Genomic DNA, 21077 nt, shown 5'->3' on the forward strand with positions numbered 1-21077 from the left:
ATATACACTTATTTTGTATGATGATAAATCTTTTCAAGAGGCCCCAAGAAAGTCGGCCCCGGGGCCCCGAGAAGGCACGCTAGGTCCCTGGGTGGACCTCCACAACAGGGTCAATGCCCGGTCAGCAAGGCAAGATCACATTTTGGTGCCCTTTGTAATGTTTGGTGCCCTCTCTTGCCCACCCTCATTTGTAGCGGCCCTTCCCACAAGAGTAGGCAGCACTACAACGACTGCAACTAGATACTTAGTCAGCCGGGGCAAGGACGCATTTTAGTTCCCACCAAAATGCGATCTGATCCGACGCCCGGGTCACAAGACACGCTGCTCCCGAGGGCTCTGGAGGGTGGAGGGTGGGCCCTGATGCACCAATATGCGTTAAGAACAGGGGTGACTCGAGAACATATCTGTACTTGTGCGGAACCTATTTTTGGTGTCCCCTACCCACGTTTTTGTTTTTTTTTTTTGTCGATAAAGCTTCTCACTTTTTCAACTCGAATTTCGCACTCCTCTTAGAGCAGTGCCCAAGTGCGGATCCAGAACGGGGAGCGATTGCCCCTCCCAAGAGCCGAATAATATGGGAGAAATTTGTCTGTCCCGTGAAATACGGATGATCCAATGCACCTACACAGGAAGTCGCTTCTCCGACACATCGCCCTGGATCCGCAACTAGCGGTGCCCCATATAGCCGCGCAGGTCGCATGGCCAAAGAACCGTCCCTAGTTAAGAACACCGATTATGGTTTCTTTTCTGAATTGTTTCAAACTCTGCTTCAACATTACAAGAGGGTGCCAAAATGCGTGCTTGACACAGCTGACCAAACCTCTAGCTGTGGCGCCGGGTTTACGATGGTCTTAAGGTGGCCTTGATGTACCAATGGGTAGAGGCAGAAAAGAGAAAGGAATCTCTGCCCGTGCGGGATCTATTTTTGGTGCCCCGATGACGTTGCTCAGCTCAAATTTTTTTTTTTTACCTTCAACTCGGATTTGGCACCCTTTCCTAAAGAGGCGCCCCATGTGGCTGCACAGGTCACACGGCCTCTGGGGGGGCTGAAAGGCTTCAGCCTAGTTTCTTATAATTTTTGCTTTTTGCCAGTACGACCTATTTTATCTAGGGAGTAATGAGTCCCGTATATAACGGGTGACTCGAAACGTTACGCCGTCCGCCAGTAGCAGTTTTTTTTTGCCTTGTAGCATTTGCAGCGAATTCACTATGGCACAAACAAATTCTAGCATACTTTAAGACATTCATTTTTAAAAAATTTTGTTGGTGCTGCTACCTACTTTCAAAATCAGAAGTGCGTTATGTGGTGTTGACGAAGCTCAAGCAGGGGCGTAGCCAGAAATTTCGTTCGTGGGGGGGACCAAAGTGACAGAACAATGGATTTGGCCATCTTTTTCCCTTTTTTCGATCATTTTCTCACATTTCGGGGGGGGACCAGACCCCCAAGTCCCCCCCCCTCGCTACGTCCTTGAGCTCAAGGTATAAAAAACTAAATTCTTCATCCAGCTTTCCTCCTTATAAACAAAGCTTATAAACTGACCTGAAAGATCAAACTTACAGTTCAGTAATTTTTTCAAGACCCAAGGAGACATTCAAAACAAAGGACCTCCACACAAGCAGACGACAGGTAAAATCGTAAAATGTGAATTTTTCCACGCTCCACTTTATAGTAATGTGCTGCCATCTAGTCTCAAATTTGAAAGTGACTCAAGTGGTGATGATGAAGTTTAAAGTAAAAAAAACTATATTCTTTATTCCGCTCAGTTCCTTATAAGCAAAGCTCATGAACCGAACTGGAAATTTAAACTGAAAGTTCGGTTATTTTATTAGAGCATAAGGAGACGTCCAAAACAAAGAACCTCTTAATGAGCAGACGACAGACAAGAAGCCGGTTTGTTCGGTTCCCTGCAAGCTGAGCTCACAAACAGAACTGGAAGTTCGAACTGCCAGTTCAGTAATTTTCTCAGTACACAAGGAGGCGTCCAAAACAAATAACCTGGAGAGAAGCAGACGACAGAGATTCTGAGGCTTGCATCGAGCTTGTATTACTGGAGGGAGCATCCAGCCTCCGCGACATCGAATGCAAGAAGTCACGTGACTCGGTGAAAATAAAGTTCCCGCCCAGCAATTTGACCATAGAAATGTACAGTTCGGTCTCAGTTAAATATTGGGTTTTAAAGATGAAAAAAAAGGATAGGACTCATATAAAGATTAAATTATTTATTTTATTAATACTAGAATAATTTCTTTCATTAATGCTGAAAAATTTCTTTCATTAATGCTGAAAAATTTCTTTCATTAATTCTGTAATTTTCCTCCATTATTTCTTGAATTTTCTTTCATTAATTCTGAAATTATTTCCTTTATTAATTATTATTTCTTTCATTACTTCTGGAATAATTGCTTTCATCAATTATGGATCAGTTTCTTTCATTAATGCTGAAATTATTTCTTTCATTAACGATGGAATTATTTCTTTCATTGATTCTGAAATTATATCTTTCATTGATTCTGAAATTATATCTTTCATTGATTCTGAAATTATGTCTCATTAATTCTGAAATTATGTCTGTTCGGAATTGTTTCTTTCGTTAATTTTGGAATTATCTCTTTCGTTAATTTTGGAATTATCTCTTTCCTTCATTTTCTGGAATTATCTCTTTCCTTCATTTTCTGGAATTATCTCTTTCCTTCATTTTCTGGAATTATCTGTCATCAATTTTATTATTATCACTTTTATCAATGCTGAAATTATCTTTCATTAATGCTGAAATTATCTTTCATTAATGCTGAAATTATCTTTCATTAATGCTGAAATTATCTTTCATTAATGCTGAAATTATCTTTCATTAATGCTGAAATTATCTTTCATTAATGCTGAAATTATCTTTCATTAATGCTGAAATTATCTCATTGATGCTGAAGTTATTTTTTCATTTATTGCTTTTTAAGCTCCTATTTATGCCATAAGGAAATAACGGGGGATCGTGTTTGTTTTCACCGAGTCACGTGATGTTTCGACGAAAGATGTTGGGGGACACCGTTCTCAGCACTGCCAAGGCGGAAACCGCTGACGTCATACTCTCTCCAGTAACATAAATACGTTAGGACCAAGAATACACTCAGAACACACGTTCCGGCATGTGCCGATTCGTTAGAAATCCCGAAGAGGAATGTGTACGAGGTACGTGTTCGGTTAAGTAGTAGTAGTAATATAAGCTCGATGGAGGCTCGATTTATATACTGTTGGTCAGGGGCGTAGCCAGAAATTTCGTTCGGGGGGGGGGGACCACTTTCATTTCGGGGGGGGACCAAAGTGACAGAACAATGGATTTGGCCATCTTTTTCCCTTTTTTTGGTCATTTTCTCACATTTCGGGGGGGGGGGGACCAGACCCCCCAAGTCCCCCCGCCCCCCCTGGCTACGCCCTTGCTGTTGGTGCTGCCATCTAATCTCGAAATTTTCAGGCGACTCATGCGATGATGAAAAGAGTTCTTTGTTGTTTTTAGCATAAAATTTTTGAGACGAAAATTTCGGTAACAAAATTCGTACATTTGCAAGAATCGATTTTATGTAGAAAAAATGATTATTTCTCTCTACAATAAAATTCGGACAATATGGATGATCGAGCAAATAAGTGAAAATACGGATTATGTGGTCTTCAGATGGGGTTACCAGATTCAAAACTGAAAAAGGAGGACGCCTGGTGCGAGCCTTAGGCAGGGCCGTCTTAACGCACTCCTCCCCCACCCCGGGCCGTTCCCGAAGGGCCTCAAGAGAAGAAGTGCCTCAGAAAAATGAGACGCAGTTGAATTTTTCAGGTAGGGTCTCCAAAAAATCCCTTGGCTCGATGGTCTAGTATGATGCTATTACGACGATCCTGCCTGTCAGAACCACCCTTGTGGGGGTTATGGAATTCTAGTACTTAATTCCTTTTTACTTCTATTAAAATTTACATTAATTAAACAAAAAACAGCAACAAAAAATTCGAAAAATGATCAAAGTTACCGAATTGCAACGTATATTTGATAAAGATGATGAAACACTTCAAAAGTATGACAAAAATTGATGTCTGTTCAATATGATTCGAGCCACGATGAAGTGTCAGCAGGTGGACCACGCGCTAATTATTATTAATAATTTATGAATAAACGCCATTCCCTCTCAATGGATCGTGTTTGATTACGATCCACACCATCAACGCGTTCCTGAAATAATGAAAAAAAAAAATGAGTTTAATAGAATGCGTTTCTTTGAAAGAAAAAAAAATTCCCTTTCAAGATTTATGTTCGTAACTCGAAAAGTTTGAACATATTTCCAATTGGTCTAATTGGAAGTTAGACGACGAGGAGGGGGGGGGGGAGGGATCGTATAAAAATTTACATTTTTTTATTTTGTGTATACACTGTATTTGCATCTTCAAAACTCGTACAGGGTGATTTTTTGTCACATTTTGAGAATTTTTAAAATTAGAACCATACCACACTGCGACGAACGCTTGATGAGATAAAGGCTGTAACAACACTCCAAGGAGAAACCATTGAATGGCCATAATATTACCAATAGGCAGGGCCGCAAGTAGTGGCGGAGGGGGGGGGGGGTTTCTGGTGCCCCGGGCGCATCACAAAAAAGAGGGCGCAAACTTCTCCATTCAACCTATCCTTCTTCAGCATTACGAGGGAGGTTCCTAAATGAGTGGTTGCCCCGGCTAACCAAGTATCCAGTTGCGGCACTGCCGGTAGGTATCTTATTTCTGACGAATCACCGTTATATTGGGTATTTTTTATTTTTAGATACATTCTCGAGTTTGTAATTTACACCTGGTAGCATTTCTTTTACTTCTATAGGTCAAACTACACAGTTGATCTACTTAATGACCCACAAAAATCATGTCCTTATTTTGTAGAACTTGGTTTACTGCATGGGGCCCATCTGGGCACTTCTGGCACCGGGTAGTCAAGTGACAATTAGATCTGGTTCCGATTATCAAGAGTAAATATGCAAATAGGTAGTAGTGTGCGTCTCTCAGAAAAATTACTTTGTATGTGGGCGTGTGATAATGTTAAGACAGCCCTGGGCGTACTTTATGAAAAGTTAAGCACGTGTTTATTTTGCTTAATGGTTAATCCGGCCCTGTTCTAAAGGTTGAGCACCCTTGTTGTAAATGTGATATCGTTATATCGAGAGGAATATTAAACATTCACGGCAAATCCTAACAAGATTTCAAAACAAATTATCGTTATATCGGAGTTTTTTATTCATCTTATATTTTTTTAATTACAAAATAAAGTGTGTGTGTGTGTGTGTGTGTGTGGTATTACCTTACAGAGATGGTATGTTCATCACTTTTACCGTTCACACGAACATCACCTAAATGACGTCACAGTCACAACCGTGAAGTGGGATTGAGCGTGATCCAGGAGGACATGGCGTTACATTAAGTAGCTTCCGATCAGTTGGTGCTGCCCTCTAGAAAGTATAGAAAGGTACGAATGGCGGGTCGCGCTCGTAAACTCGTCCCATGAGACCGGCTTTCAGCAACGGGACACCGGACTCGCTCCTGTAGGTGAGGGTCGTCCGGCCATCTTTGGTGGTCTCGACCCGGAATTCCGATTTCGGTGCGAGTCTGTGGTTGAGTTTCGATACAGTCGGGTACACGTGGGCGGACGCGCTGAACGTCGCCGCGAGCTCTATTTCGCTGAACACGGTGCTGCTGGCCCTCGACGGCACAGCGGCGCAGGGCCTGCCCTCGAAGGGATCGCATCTGACCAGGAAGCAGTCCTCTTCCGCCCATTTGAAGTGCCCCTGGACGTCGTTGGTGCCGTTGAAGGCCGCGAGGTAGTAGTCCTCGTCCATCTTCTCCGCCTTGTACTTCACCGAGCAGCAGAGCCCGTTGTGGCACACTTCGGCACTGCCAGTCCGCTCGGTGAGTTTCGTCAGGCCATGTCGGCGGGAGAACTGCTCCTTGGTACACCGGTAGTCTTCCGAGATGTCGGCGGGTCCGACCAGCCGGTCGTAACAGTAGTCGGGGAACGCGCTGCCGTCGTCTGGTTCGTCCTCGAAAGCTTCGGCGTCCTTGGTGATGACGTAGATGCTCGACCCGGTGGTCGCTGGCGGGGCGTCACCTCGCGGCACCTTAGCGATCAAGAGCCTAGATTTGCCATCGGGACTGTAAGTGTAGACCAATGCGCCGTGCTTCTTGGAATAGATCCCGCTTCCGAGAGTCGCGGTGTCTGGTTCGCGGCCGTTGGCTACTATGAGGTTGACGTTGTTGGCGAGGGCCCACGACTGCTGCCATTCGACCGCCCCCAGGGGCAGCATGTCGTCGAACCACCAGGACGCGAACACGACGGTGTCCACCGGATGCGTCTTGACCAGCTTGGCGGCCTCGTTCCAGACCGAGTCGAAGCAGATGAACAGGCCCATGACGCCGAACTCGGTCTCGAAGGTGACCATCTCGTAGGGCTTGGGGGTGTCCATCACCTCGAAGTAGAGGTGGTTCTTGTGGTAGCGGCTGATGAGGTAACCCTCCCGGTCGAAAACGGCGTCGGCGTTGTAGAGAAAGGCGCCGTCGGCCGGACAGGACGAACTGCAGCCGTCGACGGAGTTGGCGTCGCAGGACTGCTGGGCGGTGTCGCACGGCTGGGTGTCGACGAGGTTGCCGACGACGTACATCTTGTGCCGGCGGGCCATGCAGCTGAGAGTCAGCAGGATCGGGCGGTCCTCGTAGTCTCTGGGTTCGTCGCAGGGATTCGTGCGGACTTTCTTCGGATCCGGGATGTGTTCCGACAGAGCCTTCATGTCGCTCCTGACGCCAGTGTCATTGAAGAAGCCATACTCCGAGAACAGAATTATGTCCGCACCCTGCAAGGATATAATACAAAAAAGCTCGATTATATGTTATCACAAATTGTGATACCAACTGCACGAGTTCAAAGCAAGCTCTTGCAAGGAAAAATTTGCCTCCGACACATCGCCCCCGACGTTTCGCCCATGGCACTTTTGGCCCCTGGGCATTTGGAACAATGATATTTCATCCCCGACATTTTGTCCCTAATATTTCACCCCTGAACTTTTGCCGTGAATATTGTGCCCCTGATATTTCGCCTGGACATTTCACCCCTGATATTGCACCATATAAATTTCGCTCCGGAAAGGGCGAATCAGGTGGGGTGGATGGATTTGACATTTCGTCCCTGATATTTTGCCCGCACATTTCACCCCTGATATTTTCGCTCTTGTCATTTTTAACCTTGATATTATTACCCCCCGAACATTTCGCCCCCGACATTTCACTCCAGACATTTTGCTACAGACATTTCTCACTGGACAGGGCCAAGTGAGTGGACAAGTGACCGTCTAAGTAATCAAGTGAGTGAGTGAATGGCCGTATGAGGAACCAAGTGAATGGTGAGTGACTATACGAGTGATCAAGTGGGTGTCTGAGTAACCGTATGAGTTGCCAACTGAGTGGGTGAGTGATCATTAAAGTGACCAAGTTGAAGGGTTTTATTTCCGCATGAATGACCGAGTGGGTGAGTGAGCTGAGCGCATCTTTCATACATGCACTCACTCAGTCACTCACCGGTTCGTAACTCACCCACTCACTTTATCACTCAATCATATATTTAAGGTAAGATGATTTCATTTAATCACTGCTTAACACAGACACAAAACAGTTTGGGGGTAAGCTAGGTTGAACGTCGCTTCAGTTGGTCACTCATACGGTTACTCACCCACTCACTTGGTCACTCATATGGGCACTCACACACTCACTTGGCCCCGTCCGAGGCGAAATGTCAGGGGCCCAAGTTCCTGTGATCCATCACAAACATTGCCCAGATGGATGGACATCGTTCACAATGTGGACTCCACATTCATGAGGGTAAGGGTTTCTTTCTTCTACCGGGGATCACCAGGTGGCGCTAACTTACCTTGGAAGCAGCGATTTCGGCGGCTTTCTGGAATCCCAGGATATTAGGCAAGAGGATGTCTTCCCTGGTCTTTGCCGACGGGTCGTTGAAGTACTTGTTCTCGAACACGGCAGCCGTGAAGTAATCGTCTTCTAGTGATACGACGGTCGTGACGGTGACGACCATCAACAACACTTTCATCATCGACATGGCGGCTTGTTTATATAACCTGAAAATCAAAACAATCCAATTACCAATCTAGCCTTTGCAGTCAACGTCCTGGCCTAGATTATAAATGGCGTTGATGGCTTTGTCCAGTCGTTCGGGATTAGACATGGGATTCAAGACCTGGTCAAATAGATTCATTGTGTTCTAGCCAAAAAAATCATTGTTATCGACATTATTGTTTGATAATTTTACTCAGTCTCATTATCCGGAAACTATTGCTACTGACATTGTTCACGCGAGAGTTTTACATTATAAGAAAGTCATGGTTACCGACATTGCTCGATTATTTTATTCAATATTATTATCCGGAAACTATTGTTACTGACATTTTTGTGACAATTTTACCTAACTTCATTATCCGATAACCATTGCTACCGACATTTTTTGGCAACTTTACCTAACCTCAAGTCATTATCCAAAAATCACTGTTATGGACAGTGCTTGACAATTTTTCTTATCCGAAAACCATTGTTACAAACATTGCTCGATAATTTTAATCAACCTCATTATCTTACAACTGTTTTACTCACACTGTTCGACAATTTTTATTGCACCTCATTATCTGGAAACCATTGTTACCGACACTGTTCGACTATTCTAACCCAACCTCATCATCCAAAAAAAACCATTGTTACCGATATTGTTAGACTATTTCACCCCAACCTCATTTTCAAAGAAACAATTGTTGCCGATGTTGTTGGACAGTTCTACCCCACCTCATTATCAAAAACAATTTGTTGTGGGCATTCATTGTTCAGCAATTTTTCTCAACCTTATTATCCTAAAAAACTGTTACCGACATTGTTCAATTATTTTATCCCCTACCTCATTATCCAAGAAACCCTGGTGACCAACATTGTTCGACAGTTCTGCCCAACTTCATTATCAAAAACCATTTGTTATGGGTATTCATTTCTCAACAATATTGCTTAGAACTTTATTATCCGGAAACTATTGTTACCGACATTATTCGGCAATATTACTAAACCTCGTTACCCGAAAGCTGTTGTTACCGACATTTTTCGACAATATTACTCAATAATTACTTATTCTAAAATTATTGTTCATCATTATTCAACAATTTCACTTATTTAAAAACTATTGTTATCGAACATCGTTCGACCATTTTTCCCTAATCTCATTATCCGGAAACCATTGTTACCGACGTCATTGTTGCTACATTACACATAACTTGAGGATACGCAAGCATCCGGCGAATATATCTCTGGCAAGTCTTTCACGCATCTTTCCTTTGCGTTTCATAAACCTCTCCGGATTTCGAGGAGTTGGCTCACATTCCACCATTTCTAAAGGGTATGAGTGACCCCCCCCCCCACGCGTAACCTGCGGTATGTATGCACCATACATATTTTCAGGGGTAGGGGCTATGGAAGCATGAAAGACTTGAAATCATTGATCTAACTGACTGACCTTTCGCTGCGTTTTAGTTCGAGACCACAGGAGCATTTATGGTTTTGCCGCCCTTGGGGCTACACGAATTTTGAAGCCTTTCTCCCGATCTGGTTCTAATTTCCTTGACTAATCTTCCCTGGAATTCGCCACCCTGTGCTATAACCCACTTGGCTTCCCTCCACTCCTGAAAGTGCAACCGTGTCTCTAAATCCGGGTTTTCCTAGGAGCAGGTTTCCTGTGCCGCGCGCAACGTGATTCGCCCAGCGCGAAACGCCGTCCACTCACCAGTAAGAAAAGCAGCATGACTGTTTTCCTACAGAGCGCAATACGCCTCACGACAGCATTTTACGTCGGGCGTGATTGGCCGACTGCTTCTGGAGGAGTCAAATGCGTCGTGCGCCGCGGTTTTGCCGATATTCTCTCTTCACTCTCGTGTGTTTTCTTTTCCTTCCCTTCAAACCGGAGCATGCAGGCGACAGAGTAGCTGATGCCAAAGCCATATACTTTAGCCCCGTTCACATGTACAAATATTGCGGTAGCATTGGGAGGTCTAGCACCCGCTTGACGAGTTTTTTCCTTCGTAAGAAAAGGAATGGAGAGCAGTCATTGGTGAAAATTCTTGAAGCGGGTTTAAAACCCGCTTTTTCTATTTCCCATGTGAATGGGGCTTTTATATAGCCGCCCTGATCTGACGCGCCTCGCTAGGAAAACTCAAACGCGTAGCGTGATTATGTAACTCGTTTCTGTCGGCGCGAAATAGTCTGATTCGGTTCACGCTGCGCAACAAACCTATTCCTAGGAAAACCCGGCTTAAGCCACTCTTTTAGTCATTCACATGCTTGTAGACTGTTTCTCTCACTCACATGCCCGAACACTGTTGTGGTCACTTGCACAGTGTTTTCGTTACCAACACGCTTGCACACTGTTATACACTGAAGAGCCAAAAAAACTGGTCCACCTGCCTAATATCGTATAGGGCCCCCGCGAGCCCGCAGAAGTGCCGCAACACGACGTGGCATGGACTCGACTAATGTCTGAAGTAGTGCTGGAGGTAATTGACACCAATGAATCCTGCAGGGCTGTCCATAAATCCGCAGGAGTAAGAGGGGGTGGAAATCTCTTCTGAACAGCACGTTGCAAGGCATCCCAGATATGTTCAATAATGTTCATGTCAGGATGCTTACGTACTTGTCACCTGTCAGAGTCGTATCTAGACGTATCAGGGGTCCCATATCACGCCAACTGCACACGCTCTATACCATCACAGAGCCTCCACCAGCTTGAACAGTCCCCTGTTGACATGTAGGGTCCATGGATTCATGAGGTTGTCTCCATACCCGTACACGTCAGTCCCGTTCTTGGATGATCTTTTTCCGGCCGCAGCGATGTTGTAGATTTAATTTCTCACCGGATTCCCGATATTCAAGGTACACTCGTGAAATGGTCGTACGTGAAAATCCAAATTTCATCGCTACCTCGGAGATGCTATGTCCCATCTCTCGTGCGCCGACTATAACACCACGTTCAAACTCACTTAAATCTCGATAACCTGCCATTATAGCAGCAGTAACCGATCTAACAATTATGCCAGACACTTGTTGTGTTATATAGGCGTTGCCGACCGCAGCGCCGTACTCTGATTGGTTCCATATCTCTTTATTTGCATACGCATGCCCGTACCAGTTTTTTTGGCTCTTCGGTTTAGTTACTGACATGCTTGCGCACTGTTTTTGCACGCATACGCGCTTGCACACTGTTATGGTCACTCACACGCTCGTACAAAGTTTCAAATTTTTACCACATATATTTAATTGTGTATTCTATCCTACGCCCGTGTACTAAATTTTACATATATCTCTAATACTTAATTTCTTTCAATATTTTTTTCATAAAATGCATTAAAAACATCTTGCGCGCGCACGCGATAAAATAACATGGAATCAATGAAATTGAATAAAAATTGATTCAAAATAAAGGTTCAGTTCCATAAAATGATGAAGAAGTAGGCTGACCATATTTTCTCGAGAGAAATACGGGACATCGCCAATTATCGCTAAAAACGACGCCAAAACCAAACACAGTTGCCAAATATTGTTGAAATTACGGAAAAATCACAATGGCGGGAAATGATGCATTACTGCAAATTGCAGTGGATTAAAATGTATTCCATAAGTTTACCAAGGCAAATATGGGAGATTAATATTCCCATATATAGTTGTAATTATCATAAAATAATTTATGAGTTGAAAAATAATTTCAATCTTTGACTTCAATAAGGAATAAAAATTCAAGTAGGTTTCGTGTGAAATACGGGAAAAACCGGGACACTTTTGCCAAAAAGTCGGGACGGCCAAAAAAAACAGAAAATACCGGGACTGTCCCGGGGAATATGGGACGTATGGTCACCCTATCAAGAAGGGATCGCTCTTATTCAAAATTTAATTTTTAATTTTTTTTTTAAATTTAACACCCAAATAGTTATATGAATGTATCTCAAATAAATTTTTTTGTCACTTTAGGGAATAAACGGTTTCCTTTATTTTGAATCAATTTTTATTCAATTTCTTTGATGTCATGTCATTTTATCACGCGCGCATGTTTTTAATGCATTTTATTCTTAAATTTTTAAAACATTTAGTATTGGAGATATGTAAAATTTTGTACACGGACGTAGAATAGCATAAGCAATCTAATATATACGGCAAAATTCTGAAATAAATCAGTGGATAAAAATAATATTTTTAATAACATTTCTAAATTTTCCACCGTGTTAAAAGGTAGGAGACCCCTTTATGTATAACGAATGATTGCGATGATTTTTAGTGAGAGTTTCGGAGCATTTTTTGAATGTATTCATAGATCCGAAATATCCTTTATCGACTTACTAGCTATATTACCCGGCGCTTGATCGTGTTTTCTTCAATTACTAGGAGAATTGAAAAAGTAACAAACCATTATAAAGGAATAGACTGTTATTAACCATTATTAAGGAATAGACTGTTATTAACCATTAAGAAATAGACTGTTATTAACCATTAAGAAATAGACTGTTATTAACCATTATTAAGGAATACACTGTTATTAACCATTATTAAGGAATAGACTGTTATTAACCATTATAAAGGAATAGACTGTTAGTAACCATTATTAAGGAATACACTGTTATTAACCATTATTAAGGAATAGACTGTTATTAACCATTATAAAGGAATAGACTGTTATTAACCATTATTAAGGAATAGACTGTTATTAACCATTATAAAGGAATAGACTGTTATTAACCATTATAAAGGAATAGACTGTTATTAACCATTAAGAAATAGACTGTTATTAACCATTATTAAGGAATAGACTGTTATTAACCATTATAAAGGAATAGACTGTTATTAACCATTATAAAGGAATAGACTGTTATTAACCATTATAAAGGAATAGACTGTTATTAACCATTATAAAGGAATAGACTGTTATTAACCATTATAAAGGAATAGACTGTTATTAACCATTATAAAGGAATAGACTGTTATTAACCATTAAGAAATAGACTGTTATTAACCATTATTAAGGAATAGACTGTTAATAGCCATTATTAAGGAATAGACTGTTATTAACCATTATTAAGGAATAGATTGTTATTAACCATTATAAAGGAATAGACTGTTATTAACCATTATAAAGGAATAGACTGTAATTTACCATTATTAAGGAATATACTGCATGAAAGAAGTGACAAACCATTGTAAAGACATATACATGTGTGAAACGCACTGTATGTAACGCACGGCACATGTGTAACGCACATGTGTAAACGCACGGCAGTCAAAGTAAATATTCCGAAAGTCGCTGTTGAAGCTCAGAAAAACCATTTTTGCCCGACAGTTTCTGGCCTATTTCGGGCCCAGCACTGACAAACTTTTGAAGTAGCCTATTATTCAAGTCGGGCCCAGTTTCGTATATATGCAAAATTTGGCGGCTAAAATTGTAGATTTATATAGAGATCATACACACAGATAGACAGAAAAAAAATCAATTTTATACAGATAGATTCCAAGAAAAGAGAGTCAAAAGAAGAGCCAAACTCACCGATACGAAATAAAGGAGCCCGGGATCGACCGCTGTATCTGTCCGGGACGAGCGCTGCCACTTGATCTGTGCGTTGAACGTAATCTCGCTCGACGATAAGCAGAAAGAAATAGACTTTGATATTATTATTAAGGGTCTTCGGAACAATGTCTGCAGCTCTTATCGACAATTATCAATTATCGGATGCACGGAACAACAAGAACGACTCGGTCGAGTCAAATCTCTGGTAGGTGCCTAAAGGCGTGTGCAGGAGTCATCGACGATGTGTCAAACGTGTCTTCGTGTGTGACCTTGACCGCCGTCATTGAAAAAAAAAATATATATTTAATGTCTTAGTTACCAGAGAGAGAGATAAGCACGAATTACATCCTCGATAAGCTCGGATCAAGTTCCATCAAAAATAATAATAATGATGATAACACTTTTTTTCCACACTCGTGTATCATATCATTGAAAGGAGAGACAACAATTGTTAGCGATCGCTCTCCGATTGAGTGTGGTTCGACAACCGAATCCATTGATTGGTCATTGAGTGGGATCAGTTCGAGGTGAGTTTCCTCTACAGTGTTAACGATTTTTAATTAACTGATTGATGTTGGGAACACACATAACAAAGGCTTCTCATTCTGTAGCACAATTCGAAAGTCATTCTTAATACTACTACTAATAAACCGAACGTGCACCTCGGCCACATTCCTCTACGGAAATCGTAACGAATTGGTTCATGCCGCAATGAGCGTGCATGTGTTATAGTGCTGCCATCTATTTTTCGAACCATGGGTGAAGTGTAACGATTGGAGATTTCGCCGCTGTAGGCCTGTTGCTTTCTGTAGCGAGACTTTTTTTAACGGGGAAATCGGCTCGCATTCGCGCCTCGAAGTTGGGAACCACAGAAATCCAACTTTAGCTGACAACTTGGCTGCGGCGACGAGCCGTTCTTACTGTCGAACATTATTGTTTGGCAATTTTTCACCACCTTATTTATCCGAAAACCATTGTTATCGTTATTGATGTTTGTGATATTTTTACCTCATTATGGGAACACGATTGTTACCAATGTTTGATAAGTTGTTCTCAACCTCATCATCTGGAAACAATTTTTAACGACATTGTTCAACAACTTTTGCTCAACCTCAGTAACGGAAAATTACCGACATCATTTTTTGGGAGAAAGAATGAAAAATAATAATTAAATTAAAATTATTTATTGAATCTCATCTCATTGTTTGACAATTTCAACTACCCTCTTATCCGCAGCCATTGTTACCGACATCATTCTTTGGCAAATTTTTTGAATATTTCATTTCGTGTTGTTCGATAATTTTAATCAATCTCATTATCCAAAAGAAATTGTTACGACATTGTTACCGACAGTGTCAGATAAGTTTACTCAACCTCATTGTCCAGGAACCATTGTTACGGACATCATTCTTTGGCAAATTTTCTCAACCTAATTCGAAGACCATTGTTTGACAATTTCACAAACCTCATTGTCTGAAAACCATTGTTATCGGAATCGATGTTTACAGTTTTTGCCGGCCTCATTATTCGGAGGCCAATAACCATTGTTATCGTCATTGTTTGAAACGTTATTCGTCCCTCATTATCCGATTGTTTTTAAGGTAGTCGATAATTTTTCCTCAACCTTATTATTCGAAAGAAACGATTGTTATCGAAAAATCGTTGTTTACTACATTTTCTCAGCCTCATTGTCTTGAAACCATTGTTACCGTCACCAACGGGTGCAGGGTGAGTTTTCGAATCGGGAGTGGAGAGGAAATCACCGTAGATGGCTGAAGTGAACGGGCCATCGTATATCCACATACACCCTGCCGCCTACGCCCTATTCCAATAACGTTTTTATTTTACTGAACGAGGGGGAGACAATCGCCCTGTCCCCCCCCCCTTCCTGTTTCCGCTTATGGTTACCGACATCATTCTTTAGTAAATTTTCTCAACGTTACCCGTAAGCCAACTTCTCCAACCCAAGTTAAAGGTGCCGCCTTCCTTCCCGATTTTCAAGTCCGTTTGGCGACAAATCAGTCGAAGAAAGCCAATAGTCGCAATATGAATGGTGTTCTGGTAAAAACGCGTATTGTTCTTTTTGAATATTCGTCAAGGAATATTGAGCCACACTGGACCAGTGTGTAGCCAAGCAAATGCCGCTTCTTCGCAACACTTAAAGGCAAATATTGGAAGCAAATATTTGAGACTGCCAGCCTTGACACGAGCGTGGTCATGGCTTAAGAAAATGCAGTTTGGTTTGTCATCGTGAAAGGACAACAAAATGGCTTACACTTCAATCTATGAAGGGTGCATAGGCAATAGGGCCTATGGCATTTTACCGGCTAACCGTTGATCCTACAGGCATACTTACAGTTAGAAAATGATTCCAAATAACGTGATATGGCATTCATGTTGCAAGAGGTTGAATAGTTATTGAAATAAAATGAAAATTAACTTTTCATACCGTCCCCGTGTGCCTGATTTCACAAAGTTGTTGCCCGGTCTCCGCTGATACCAACTAATTCACTGATTCATCATCGCCGAGCCGAAACCGCTGAAGCTATAAATATGAAATTTGAGAATTTCATGACGTAAAGACTCACTAAGAAACGGTTTGTACGAAATTCGACCCTCAAAGAGGGTCATGGGGGAGGGGGGGGGGGGTCAAAGGTTTTATATGGGGGAAATGGCGGGATCACATCGCATCGCCGAGCAATTTTCAGATTACCAAATGCACCCGAGCGAAGCCACAGGTAAAAGCTAGTATTCAATTGAGGGGGGGGGGGTGTATTGCTATCGTATTTTTGAGTTCATTGTCTTCAATGAATGGTCGTCTTTTCAGTGAATCCTCATCATGATGACGACGATCACGATGTTGGCGTTTGTGGTCTGCGCTGCAACGCAGATCGTGGCGTCGGCCGATGGCGATCTGGCCCGACCGGAATACTTCACGGCGGCCATCTTCGAGAGCACCTACTTCCACGACAGTACGGCCAGCACCAAAGATGACGTCATGCCTGCAAATCTCAACGCCTACAAGAGAGCCGCGACTGCAGCAGCCTCCAAGGTACGCCTCCAATGCATCTTTTGTACGTGACTTATAAGGAAAGCAATTTCTCGCTAGTCCACGGGTTATTGAATTTAACTAGTCTAAAAAACATATTTATTTTAACCACAGGTCCCGGTCCATAGGATAGGGCAGGGGTTTCCAACGTAAAGTTTCACGCAGAACCCTTGATAATTATGAGGCTGTGTCTACGTAACTGAAATACTTGAATATTTATCCAAGACAAATAATAATGTCCCTTCCGCTGTCTCAAAAGGGCAAAATGGAAGAGGGCTTAGGCACCACCTCTAATAAAACATATTTATTCTCATAAATCATTGTGCCAGATCCTATCGTGGAAGCCCCTGCACAACGTGGTCCCCGCATGACCCTCACAAGAAGTGGGGGGAGGGGGAGTCTGACAGGTTTCCAGCCCAGAGGTCCGAGATGATTCTCTCTCGCATCATATTTTTGTTGTTACCACTACAAATGCATAATAGATGGGCCCGTTAACAGTCTGGCCTCGGGTCTGCTAAAGATCTCGGCCTAGAGTCCCTACTGCAGGATGTGGTGGCCATGGGTCCCACGCTATTCGATTATAGCCATCACCAGACGAAAAAACACCCGTACAATAACTCTGACACACTCTTCAACGGAAATAATCATTATGCTAATCACCGTGAATAGCATCATGTGTTCATCCGAGTTGTTCGTGAATATCTTCTGAGTGAGGAATGAAGCATGCTAGACTTATTAACCTGCCATGACTCCCCCCCCCCCCAAGGGTATAAATAACATTATAAAATCATTATAAAGGAGGCCCACCAAATCCAATCTATCGCCACAGTCAATTTACTACCGATAGAGTTGCGTCGGAAGTGTGAGCGCGTCCCCCCCCCCCCGAATTCCCTGGGTCTCTCAGATTTCCTTGAACCCGAAGCCCCTGGGCGGGGCCGCGAAAACGATAATATGAAAAGTATACAAATAAACACACAGTTGCCTCGCGACAGTTATCTATACGGCGACGCTGTTGCCCTCCCACGAGCAAGTTTCTCATAATGCAGCCAGTAATAAGCAGAATAAATGCTGCCTCCGGGGAACCCCCGTATGGCGAATCACATTCGTCGGGTCGGGGTAAGTAACTCATAATGCAGGGTCTCCGGTTGTGACCTTCATATCCTCTCCCCAGCTGGACCCTCTGTGGACTCTGCTTGGCTCGTTCCATCGTTATTTTCAGCCTCTGCGCTTGCCGGCTAGGAATTGGCAATTGTCGATAGAGCCTGGGCGGTGAACGGACTACAAGGAAAAAAAAGTGCTAGCTAGGCACGGACCAATGGGTTTTTGGTTCCGTCCTTGAGAGCCTCCAGGTGGGGCTCTCTGTGGACTCTACTTCGATCGGTCCGTCCTTCTTTTCTGCCTATGCTCTTGCCAGCTGCCGCTTGTTAGGCACCGAGTCTTTGGTTCCTTTTGAAAGACTGCCAGGTAGGCCCTATGTGGACGCTGAAATCGCAAAGTCAGGAGGACCCTGAGCAATCACTTTATCCAGGGGCCGATGATGTGACTGATGTCTTATAATGGTCTAGTATCCTCGATGAACTAAGGTCCTTAAGGCAGTAGTAAAAAAGTCGGTGATTGCCGCTGAATACTTTGGATCTTTACGCTGGATACTTTGCTCTCATTCCATCCTTGCGGACACGCTTACACACCAACGAGCATTGATCCGAGGCTACACTCGTGTGGCCATACATTGGTCGAAGAACGCCACCAACCACATCACGCATTGGCATGTTAAATTGTTCTGAAAGCCAGTCTGTAGCCAGCCTATGCCACTGGTGCTTCATTGTAGGAGGGAAAATGTTAACATTGGAAGCAAATATTTGCGAATGACTTTTGGACCAGGCTGATCATGAGTGTGGTGTGGCCCTAGCTTTTTCCAAGGAAAGGGGAATATCCATACGTTTTTCCTATCGAGAAACCCGCGGATATGCGTGAGGGCTTTGAATAATCGTAATCCTTGGAGTTTTAAATTGGCTGTACTGTTTAGCTGATGCTAAGTTTTCGATCTTTTGTTGCCAAATCATGTGACATTTGTTTTTCTTCGATTCTTCTAGGGTGCCGATATAATCGTGTTCTCAGAATACGGCCTGTTCCCCTACAAGAAAAACAGAACGGTGCTGACATCTTTCACCGAACATGTACCAGATCCACAGATGCGCAAGACAAACCCGTGCGATGAGTCAGAAGAATACCGGGACAGGCCGGTACTACAAACCTTGAGCTGCATGGCCAAGCGTAACCGAATGTACGTCGTCGCCAACATGGGGGATCAACAACCCTGTCCCGACACCGATCATGACAATTGTCCGGAGAACGGGAAGCGGATCTACAACACGGACGTAGCTTTCGACAGGGACGGTAACCTAATCGCAAGGTACCACAAAAACCACCTTTACTTCGAGATGATGAACACACCAAAGCCTTACGACATGGTTACCTTCGACACAGAATTCGGGAAGATGGGTCTGATCGTGTGTTTCGACTCCCTGTTTAAGGAAGCCATCGACTTGATCGAAAAACAAAGGGTCGATACGATGATATTCCCGACGTACTGGTTCGACGATATCGTGCCATTGAATGCCATCGAGTGGCAGCAGTCGTGGGCCTTAGCGAACGGTGTCAATTTCATCGCCGCGAACACCAATCACCCTCAAACGGGATCCCTCGGCAGCGGCATCTACTCCAAGAAGTTCGGTGCCATGACCTACACCTACACCCCCGACGGCAAGTCTAGGCTGTTGGTAGCACGTGTGCCACTGGGGGACACTCTTCCAGAGCAGGAAGCGTCCACCAGATTCGTGATCGATCAGGACGGTACCCACGAGGAGAGAGAGGAAGACGGCAGTGCCTTCCCCAATCAATGCCAAGTGACCCACGTCGCCGATATCAACGCTCTGCTGGAGTCAGCTGCCGGAGACCTCTCTTACAATTGCTTCAAGGATCAATTCGCCAAATACGCTCTGGTCAAGTTGGACAAACCCAAAGGTTGGGCTTCCGCTTGCCATGCTGGGACATGCTGCTCCGTGACCTATTCAGCTGACAGCATGGACGATGACTACTACCTGGCAGTTTTCAACGGCACCAATGACGTGAGGTCCTACTACCACTGGGCCGAAGAAGATTGCTTCGTGGTTAGATGCGATCCCGACAAGGGTGGTCGCCGTCCGTGTGCTGCCATTTCATCCACTGCGAAGACGGTGTTCGACTTCATCGAGATTCGAGCCACGTTCAGCGAATCGGCTAGAGTCTATCCGACGGTCTCGAAAAAGAACTTCCGACTGGCCCCGAAATCCGAGTACGATGTCAAGGTGGATGGTACCGAGACTGTATTGACATTTAGGGGCGACTCGGATGCGCCCCTGCTCAAGGCGGGAATGATGGCTCGCGTCTACGAAAGGGATCCGCCATTCGTCCCTTTCTACAAATACTTCTAACTTCCTCGTGTGAACTTTGTTGATGGATAACTCACTCATGCTCATGAGCATTGAAGCCATGAATCATTTAAGCTGTACCACACGTATCTGTATACCTAAATCATTCTGAATCCAATATTAAATCGTTCAAATACTTTTCAAGGGTGCTTAGTTGTTATCTATGTCCGTCACAACGAATATCACAGAGCTTAAACCACCCCTTTCCAGAATACAACTGACCTCCTCATCCAATCGCTATCAACGATTTGTTGCCGTTTCTCGACCTGAAGCTTACGTACGTCAAAACTTTTCTCATTACAACTGTGACAGTCATTAAACACTTTAAGAATACGCCTATATTATAACATTTCGCATCCCTTGAAACTAATACAAGATGCGAGTACTCCATTTAAATGTGTGGATCACGCGCGTCCTCTAAAATGCATGCTCGTATATTTGAAATGTAGAATATGAGTGCTTCTTTGTAAGTATTCCGGGAAAAGAGTAGGAGGTATACGTACTCACTAGAAATGCGTAGATGGTGTGAGTACACTCTATAGAAATATGTAGATGGTGTGAGTACACTCTATAGAAATATGTAGATGGTGTGAGTACACTCTATAGAAATATGCAAAAGGCATGCGTAGTCTTTGAAATAGGAAGCTTCAGGGTTCCTGGGAAAGAGCAGGAAGCGTGCATAGCCTTTGAAATAGGAAGCGCGAGCATTTCTGAAAACGAGTAGGAGACGTCGAAGACTTAGGATGTATCGTATTAGCTTCAACACGCAGGATCAATGCTTATTCTTGAAAACAAGAGTAGTAGATGGGCGTACACCCTGGAAGTTCGTGAAGGGTATGAATACTTCCTATAAAACTTTAAAAGGCGTGATTGTCCCTCCAAATGCAAACGATGCGTGCG

At 43.4% G+C, this 21077-nt stretch overlaps 2 protein-coding genes across 2 annotated transcripts; one reads left to right on the forward strand and one right to left on the reverse strand.

Moving 5' to 3' along the window:
- Window positions 1–5233: 5233 nt before the first annotated feature.
- On the reverse strand, window positions 5234–13858 carry LOC149070996 (vascular non-inflammatory molecule 3-like). Its single transcript, XM_089248300.1, has 3 exons — window positions 13638–13858; window positions 7935–8142; window positions 5234–6864 (listed from the first exon to the last, which is right to left on the reverse strand). The coding sequence occupies exons 2-3, from the start codon at window positions 8121–8123 to the stop codon at window positions 5470–5472; spliced, it is 1584 nt and encodes a 527-aa protein (XP_089104426.1). The 5' UTR covers window positions 8124–8142; window positions 13638–13858; the 3' UTR covers window positions 5234–5469.
- A 155-nt stretch (window positions 13859–14013) lies between these two features.
- On the forward strand, window positions 14014–20321 carry LOC149070997 (pantetheinase-like). Its single transcript, XM_089248299.1, has 3 exons — window positions 14014–14185; window positions 16486–16710; window positions 18801–20321. Exons 2-3 carry the CDS (start codon window positions 16498–16500, stop codon window positions 20178–20180), a joined length of 1593 nt encoding a protein of 530 aa, XP_089104425.1. The 5' UTR covers window positions 14014–14185; window positions 16486–16497; the 3' UTR covers window positions 20181–20321.
- The last annotated feature ends 756 nt before the right edge of the window (window positions 20322–21077 follow it).

The sequence above is a fragment of the Pholcus phalangioides genome, unplaced genomic scaffold, assembly GCF_987345545.1.
Source record: "Pholcus phalangioides strain wild (caught in Gottingen) unplaced genomic scaffold, Ppha-v1.0 ptg000020l_1, whole genome shotgun sequence".
Classification (NCBI taxonomy): Eukaryota; Metazoa; Arthropoda; class Arachnida; order Araneae; family Pholcidae; genus Pholcus; species Pholcus phalangioides.